Consider the following 8,929-nt stretch of genomic DNA (forward strand, 5'->3'; position numbering starts at 1 on the left):
CGCGGCTGCCATGGCATGTTCGCTCTCCAGGGCGGCACCGCCCGACGTCCGGAGGCCATCTCGCACACCATCGTACCAGTGGCCATCATGAGATCGACAGGAAACAACGGGCACACACGTCGGTCCATCTAGAATGCCTTCTGCAAGCGGTCCCGCTAGTGGCCATATGGCGTGAAGGTGAGCCACCACCAGGGCGCATCTGCCGGTGCCGAGCGAAGCCATACCACCGCGTCTGGACCTTACTCCCCTGCTGCGGCGCCGGATGGAGACGAAGTCCTCCGTCTACCGCGACCCAATCCACGTGCAGGTCATTTTTCTCTGGCCATCACATGGCCGGTGTGTCCCGACCTCATTCTCCATGTTTCCAGTTTACCGTGCAGTTCGCAAAGGATTGTGTGAAAGTTTTCGTATATATGCCGCTGTTGTGTTTCTCTAATTTCTTTACAGAAACCATGTCGCTGCATTTTTTTTTAGGTTCTCTTTTTCCCCAAATTGATGTGCTGCTAGGTTATTAGACCGATGGAAGGAAAAAAAAATAGATTTCATTATGCATGATTGCTGCAGAAGCCGTGTCAGTATCCAATCTAGCCATTATTTTCATTCATGGATGCATGTAACGATTCTTTCAGTTATGCAATTTATCGACAGACATGTGTGAATCCCGCAATTCCCGTGTGGCAAATAGTTCATGGTATTTTTCAGTTACTTCCGAACATCCTCTATATTTTTCTTAGTTCCAATGCCATATGCTCTATGTTTCCATTTTCCAAGAACATGACATGTCAAAATGACCAGAATGCCTTCAAACTGATTTCCATTAAGTAGTCAAAATCTTCTTGCTTCATTCTTTCCAAGGAAGCTGGACAGAAAGCTCCACCTATTATTTATCTTCTGGCTTATTTATTCTCCGAGAACAGAAAAGCATACATGCTCAATCACATCCAGAGTTGCAATAATAAGTCAGTGCATTATTTTTTGCTTGCAAGTGACATATATATTTCAGTGCCAATCTTGATCCATTTACTACTGAACATTGTTGTTAACTAACCAATCCGTAAGTACTAAAGGTATTCTCTCCCTTTGTTTGGGGGTATATTTGGTTCTCTTTGTGGTTGCATTTCTCCTCAGTTTCAATTACTGGATTGAACAACAATGGCTTCTATATATCTATATATTGATTTTTTTTGATGAGTTAGTGCACAACTGTGTTCCTCTTTATCCCTTCCTATTATTTACTGGCAATTTTCACAAAGCAACTGAGGAGATCATAATCGGAAATTCACAATAGAGAGAAACTATAAATTATTAAATGTTATTGAAAAGAAAATTCGCAAGAGATCGATCTACATTATCAGGTCCCTTTTATTACTTCAATAGGCAAGTGAAAATTGCTTTACAAGTTTGTAAACAGTGAAGCTATAAAAACAGTAATGCTACCACAGCATTTTTGCTATAGTTGCATCGATAAGCAGGAATGTCCATATCATTTACTTTGTTTTCCTTATCAGTTATCAGATTTTGAACATAGTTGCATGGATAAGCAGGAGATATGTCCTGCAGTTGAAATCCTCAGGTCAGGGTTGATGTTTTACTTCTTCTGTGATTCGTGGTGCTGATTTGTGTTTTTTTATCTAATAATGATCTTATGTGTGTTATTGGCATAAAGTATGCTTAAACACCTTTGCAATTTCAATATTTTTATCATTATTAATGTAGTATCAATTCAAAAAAATTACTCAATTAAGATTGGTAGCGCAGCCTGCAGCTATATCATGCATGGTTGGTGAATTTTAAGCTCCATATGAACTAAATTATGCCCAGAGTAGGGGTTATTACTTACCTAAGCACTTCCATGATAAAGCAGTTTGTTATATCAAATACATTAACTATAGAGATGCCAGTATTCTTTATTGTTTGCATAATCCGTGGATATAAAGTTACTCTGATATCTCATTTCTTGTATGATTGTATTTGAATATTTAATATTGTTGGTTTACTATTATCAGTACTGAAATTTGACAATGTTCTTTGATTAACATGTTAAACCGCCAGTCATGTCTGTTCGCAAAACATGTTCACTGTAGACACATCTGTATTTCTTCACTTAAATTTCACGAGTCAGTTTTTGTACATTTATGTGATTTGAGCTTTTGCTACTTCAAAGTTAACCTATAGTTTTCCTTGGCTATTGTCTTCTCCACTGTGTATGGTAATTAAAAGTGCAACTTATTAGGTTTGTTTAACATAAACTGCACGGATGTAGTTACTTCTACATTTCCTCATGTAGTTTCGATATAAGGATCAGAGCATATATGTTTTTTATAGTGGAATGTTTTACTTCTCCATTTGAATCTCATCTAAAGTTGTGAGGCCATTTCACCTTGCAGGTTCGAGCTCATATTAGCAACTGATCTTCTCTCTGTCTCATTTTGAAATGATTATTATCAAGGTAAGACTATAATCCATATCTTCAGTAAGTTTCATATCGGTAATTAAGCAATTCTGGTCCGTAAGTGTTCTTAATATTACTAGTAAATATTATGCCAAATCTTATTTGTGCGGTTGAATTAATCACCTTTAATTTAGGGGCACGCGATTATCATCTCACTTCAAAAACACAATATGTTGATGACCATAAATCTAGTTTGCACATGGAAATAGAGTGTGATTGTTTTGGTACTATATATGTGATGTGAAATCATTATGCAAGACTAAATTTTGTATGTACAGATTTCCATCTTGATGTAAAGTTACAAAATATAAATCACTCGTTCATATACTATTTGGAGTCCACCAAATAAATATATAATAATGTTTATACACGGTTGTAGATTACTATTTAGGTAGTATGGTCCACTAAAATAATATACAAATGATTAATACAGTTACAAAAATAAACCTAGTATTTGTATATTTCTTCATCACTGGTTCCAAAGAAATATTCATTTTTCTCTCTATATAATATATGCTTCTCAATTATAATAAATATGGTGTGCTATGAACATCAGAAGGTCACATTCTCAAAATAAAAACACCGCGGTTAATAGTTGGGTAAATATGTATACGGTGTGAAGTTAAGTGTCATTTTTTTTACATGATCCAATAGATAAGTCAGCGAAAGACTAAAACTATTCACTTAAATTACTCTCATTTATGAAATACCGATTTTTTATACATGGAGATGCATGATCTCCAAAATTGAAAATTTGACCATTATTTTGTGTATGGATATGTTGCTCAGTTATATAAAGTAATTCCCGAAAAATATAATAGGAAACATGCCACCTCCTACTCTGATTGGTCTAGCTCATCTCACCGGTTGCCATTGCAGCGCTATGTAGTTTTCACCTCGGCAAAAAAATATCTTTTTTCTTAGCTAACATGCTCATGATCAATCATTTGTATTCAGTATTTTTTGCCGCTGGTTCAACGACCGAGTGTAGTTTAGGCTGCCTATTTCGCAATTGATATGTCTATGACTATTGTGCGATCAACGACCATATGGCCCTAATCATATAGATGGGCGGGTTGTGCACTCTTATAAACCTTTGATGTTACTCTTATATTTGAAATATAGTGATTTTATCTTTTTACACACATACACATGTTAACAATTTAGTTTATAAAAAGCGTTGCATTATTTTTTGCGGCGACCTAGTAGTTCCTTTGAGTGTAAGTAGCAAACGTAGCATGCATGTACAAACTGAATGCAAGTTACCCACAATAACTTAGTCCACACCATATTTTGAACCATTCTAAGAAGTTGAATCTGTGTTCAAAGAAAATGTTTTGTTGTACGGAAAATTTGGAGATCATTTTTTTCTTGCACGTGCCCATGATCAATCAATGTGATATATCTAAGTCAACACGGACTCTTCTTACATGCCTAATATTGCTCTCTTCTTACATGACTTAGAAATCATAGTTCTAAATTTTAGATCTAACCATTTAATATACATTGGTGTTGCAGACGTGACCATAGACATTAAATCATGTTCACGTACTATCAGCGTAATATATTGTCCAGTAAATTGCAGCCATTATAATTTGATCTCGCAACATGATTAAAGGTTAAGATAATCCAAATGATGTGGCAACGTGACGCTTCTAGTCTAAAACCCTATATATTGCTTTTAATATATAAGTATAAAGATATTCTAATATTATGATATTGCAGCCTTATGCGGAATGTTTTAGTAAACTGATTTTTGAAATAATATATATTTAAGTTTTGCAAAATTATATTTTATGATTTTTAAATAAATTAATATGTAGAAATTAATTTTCGTACTCAATCATGCATAGTAGACTCACCTATGTATTTATCATTTATAATTTTTAGATAATATTGTATACTATATTTATTTATTTTTTGACCGAACTCATATATTGCTACCGATCTTGGTAGGTAGTGTAAGTCATTTTTTGCTCAACAGGCTGAGCTAGCATGTGCGTATATTTTAATCATAAAATAAATGTTTTCTTGTGAAACGGATTTAGATAGCTAGCATGATGTGCGTATATTTTAATCATAAAATAAATATTTTCTTGCCGAACGGACTTGGATAGCTAGCATTTTTTCTACAGAAAAAAACTATTCTTACAGCGAACCGGAAAAATAATCATGTGGAAGAGGAACTCTAGTTTCTTAAATTTCATGGATAGTACAAATCTAGGCATTTGAAAGACAAATCACAAATGGTATGTGGGAGGGACTATATTTTTCCTAAACTCCACGTATGTTACGTATCCATTAATTGTATGCTCTATCACAATATTGTTAGGATAGTGCTGACAATCCTCCGGAGGCTCAAAACCCCCCAGCCTCCGAATGGAGCGTTTGACACGTGTCTATTTTAAATTACAAAATAATCTCCGTTTCTCTGCACCGCATTGAACGCAACTGGAGGTGAAAAAGTGTTCTGTGCACGCACCTTTTCCTCTGGCTTGCAGTGGACGCACTCAGTGCCGCCCGGAGCTCCGATGAGCTACGACCGCCGCCGGTGACGAAGACCCTTGCATCAGCGTCGTTGCCCTTCCTTGCAGCATCACCACCTGGCCCTAGCAGCACCGCCGCACAACTCTTGTAGCTCCCGTTCTCATCACTTGAAGCACCCGATTCCGGCTGTCGACGAGCTTCGTCGAGCTACGACCGCGGCCGGCGAGGTAGTTCCTTACAGCACAACCGCTTGCCCGTAGCAAAAGGAGCGCACAACGCTCGTAGCTCCGCGTCACACCGCTGGAAGCACCCGATTCCAGCTGCCAGCGAGCTCCGTCGTGCTACGACCGCCGCCGGAGAGGATGTTTCAGCTTCTTGCAGCACCACCACCTGCCCCTAGAAGCAGCGCCGCACAACGCTCATAGCCTTGCAGCCCATCGCTCGAAGCACCCAACTCCAGCTGCCGGCGAGCTCCGTCGAGCCATGGCCGCACACGCTCGTCTCTCCACCGACCGCCTCCGCCGGCAGCACCATCTGCCCGACCTTTGCAGCTCCGGCGACGGGAGATTGCAGCAGCGGTGGCCGGCCTTTGCAGCTCCAGCGGCCAGCGTTTGCAGCTCCGGCGACAGGAGGTTGCAGCAGGGGCGGCCGGCCTTTGCAGCTCCGGCGACAGGAGGTTGCAGCAGGGGGCGGCCGGCCTTTGCAGCTCAGGTGATGGGTTGCAACTCCGGCGGCTGGCCTTTGCAGCTCCGGCGACAGGAGGTTGCAGCACCGGCGGCCGGCCTTTGCATCTCCGGCGACGGGGGTTGCAGCTCCACCCTCTTGATGTCGCATGGATGCCCGCCTCCGCGCCGCCGCCCCCTTGCTGCAGCTGCTTCATAACGTTGCCGCGGCGCCGACAAGCTCGGACTTCTCGCCCGTCGTCGCAGACATCACCTCAGCCGCCATGGATGCCCTTGTTAGCAGCACCCTTGAAGCTCCGCCCACCCAGCCCTCGCTTCGTGACGACAACCGGAGCTGGGTGACGAAAGGCGGCGACGCGGGATGGGATTTCTCCGGCGGCGCGCGTGTGGGACGGGGCGACAGCTAGATGGCTTGGTGGAGCTCTCGCACAGTTCTGCGGGCGAGAGGCGAGAGAAAGGAAGAACGGGTGGGGAGAAGGCATCGGAAGAGATAAGGCAGCCTAGTGGGTTCCCCGCCTGTCGCTGTCCACCACGCAGAGAGCTAGTGTCACACGCACGATGAAACGATCGGACGACGCGCTGTCCGGAGGTTGCAACGCACGCAGCCTCCGAAGGATATGAAGCCTTTTCCATATTGTTACGTGACTTAGAAGAGTATGTGGGGATGACCCAACCTATGTGGGTGGTTCTCTGTCTTTCTATTTTGAAACGTGTGGTTCTCTTTCTTAACATATACGATGATGGTTCAAAATTAGGTGGGGATGGCTGCACGTTCCCTGATGGTGTATATCCGTAATAACTTCTACGTGTCAATATTTACGTAACATATATCGACTTTAAATCTGAACCATTAAAATTAAAATCAATGAATTATATATTTTAAGCCTATGTGGATTATCATGATGTCTCCGTTAAAACCTCTTTTTTTGCTTTTAGTATATAATAAAATATTGGTTATAAATTTTGATGGTTGAGATTTAAAGTTAATGCGTGAAAAGAGGCACCACGTACTTCCACATATATAGACTAATTTTTTTAGACATTGGTGAAATTTTGACGGTTCAAATTGAAAGCTAAGCGTAAAAAATATTTTACACAACAGGTACAAAATAAGTCGAAGTCACGTATATGCTACGTACCAGGTCTTTTTTTCTGAATAAACGTAGATTTTCTTTTCTAAATCTAACCAACAGAGCTACATTTACGGCCACCTTCCAGCAGGTTTTTTTTTTTTGGCTAGTGCCATCCTCAATACAAGTTAAAATGGAGCTGGCAAAGTCTGCTAATTAAATTCTCAGGTACGAAAAACATGCCATGTTTTTCCTAATAATCTGATCCATGACATGCATCTTCACGTTTTTTTTCAATGCCCACATCAGATTAAATCTCCTACTTCCCACGATGAGGCCGGAGCGGGAGCGGGAGCGGGAGCGGGAGCGGGAGCGGGAGCGGAGAGGCGGGGCCTCTGCGGGAGCCCTCTGACAGCGAGCGGAGCTGCAGCAGATTGGGGTAGTGGTGAATGAAGGACAGCGGAGAGGATGGAGATGGATGAGAAGAAGATTTAAGTTTGAAATTTAAATTTACATACTCTCTCCGGTTCATATTAATGAACTCAACTTTTTTTAGATACATATGCATCTAGTATAAATACTTAACTAGATACATACAAACCTAGATAAAGTAGAGTCCATTAATATGGACCGAAGAAAGTACCAATTTTATAACGTTTTAAATGTATTAGGGGCTCTTCTGAAAAATATGCATTAATATGGACCGAAGAAAGTACCACTGAATACCCAATGAAGAGATACTTAAAATGTTCATTTCACACGTGACATTTATTAGCATAGCAGTTACGAGAATAAATATGACTCTGTACTACTTTAGAACACATATTGGACAATTAATTTATTTCTTAATATATTTGAGATTATGGAATTGGATTTCTCTCTCTGCTTCAAAATAATTGCCTATATAACGGATGTATCTACAAACTAAAACATGTCTAGATACATCTATCTTTAGCAATTATTTTAAACCAAAAGAAGTACTTTAAGACATATAATAGACTACTAATTTATTTCTCGATACCATTTTAGAGCATGCACTCGCATTTGCGAGGGCCACCATGGTAATTTAGGTAACAAGTAGTTTTTTTTTTCTGAAGCAAAGGTAACAAGTAGTTGGCTAGTATAGAGCCATGCTTTTCACATAAGCTAGTGTATAAGATGACTATTGTATGAAGTACTCTCCATCCCACCAAAAATATCTCAATTTTGACAGAATTTAGATGTATCTACCTACTAGATAGTGTCTACAGACATCCAATTTTTAACAAAGCTGAGACACTTTTGATGGAACGGATGGAGTAGTGGAGTAGTGGAGTAGTGATATAGCTCCGTGGCTTCTACACAATAAGAAAATCTACATTATGGAGCAGGTGTTGGGCGGGGAGTGGTAACCATAGGCGCCGACGTGGTGTTCGTAAACCGGCACGGCGTGCGGAGGGTACTGGTAGTAGTTCCTCGGGTACTCGACAACATGGGTGGCGGCGGCGTGTGTCTTCCACTTCTTGGCATCGCCGACTTGCACGAGCTGCGCGTGGCCAACCTTCTTGCGCAGCGCAGTGGTGAGCTTGACGGAGTCGATGCCGTCGCCGACCACCACCACCATGTCCTTGCCGTCCCCGGCCAGTGCCACCGAGTCTACCCCCACCGTGGCCGCCACCAGCGCCATGGCCTTGGACCGGCACTTGTCGGACGTCATCTCCACCTTGATCACGATCATCTGCGCCATCGCGGCTTTCTTTGGTGTGATTTCTTCACGGAATGCCTTGAGGAAGTGAGAACAGCCAAGCTAGGAGCAAGTTTGCCTTGGAGGGAGGGAGCAGGGAACCTCGATATATATAGGGAGTTGGAGCTGGTCACTCGGTGCGGGGTGTGTATGCATGTGGGCGCATGCACCTGAGTGAGAGAAAGTTCGGTTAGTTCCTTACCTGGAGCAGAGCAAAAACATTCGCTCATTTTGGGTGAACTGATGGCGACGCGCGGTCTCTCGTCGGAGCACCGTGGTAGGGGGCACGACGAAACTGTCGCCGATTGCCCCGTCCATGGACGACGACGTGGGTGGGAACTGGGAAGACCCCTGCTGCCGAGCCTTTCAAGCTAAGGTGCACTCTGTCATGGGATCAATCAACTTCCAGATAATGTTATGAGTACACTACACACACTGACGGCCAAGCGGCTACTGCCGACTGCCGGACTGACAGTGATTCTGGGCAATGCCCATAGCGCAAAACAATACTAGC

General features: G+C 42.0%; 1 protein-coding gene across 1 annotated transcript; it reads right to left on the bottom strand.

Moving 5' to 3' along the window:
- Positions 1-8,046: 8,046 nt before the first annotated feature.
- LOC124687889 (disease resistance protein Pik-1-like) lies at positions 8,047-8,455 on the bottom strand. The gene has a single exon (XM_047221617.1). It carries the CDS (start codon positions 8,416-8,418, stop codon positions 8,047-8,049), a length of 372 nt encoding a protein of 123 aa, XP_047077573.1. The 5' UTR covers positions 8,419-8,455.
- Positions 8,456-8,929: the final 474 nt, after the last annotated feature.

The sequence above is a fragment of the Lolium rigidum genome, chromosome 2 (assembly GCF_022539505.1).
Source record: "Lolium rigidum isolate FL_2022 chromosome 2, APGP_CSIRO_Lrig_0.1, whole genome shotgun sequence".
Classification (NCBI taxonomy): domain Eukaryota; kingdom Viridiplantae; phylum Streptophyta; class Magnoliopsida; order Poales; family Poaceae; genus Lolium; species Lolium rigidum.

Coding starts and splice junctions, on each gene's coding strand:
- LOC124687889 (XM_047221617.1), bottom strand. CDS start 8,418: ATGGCGCAGATGATCGTGATCAAGGTGGAGATGACGTCCGACAAGTGC.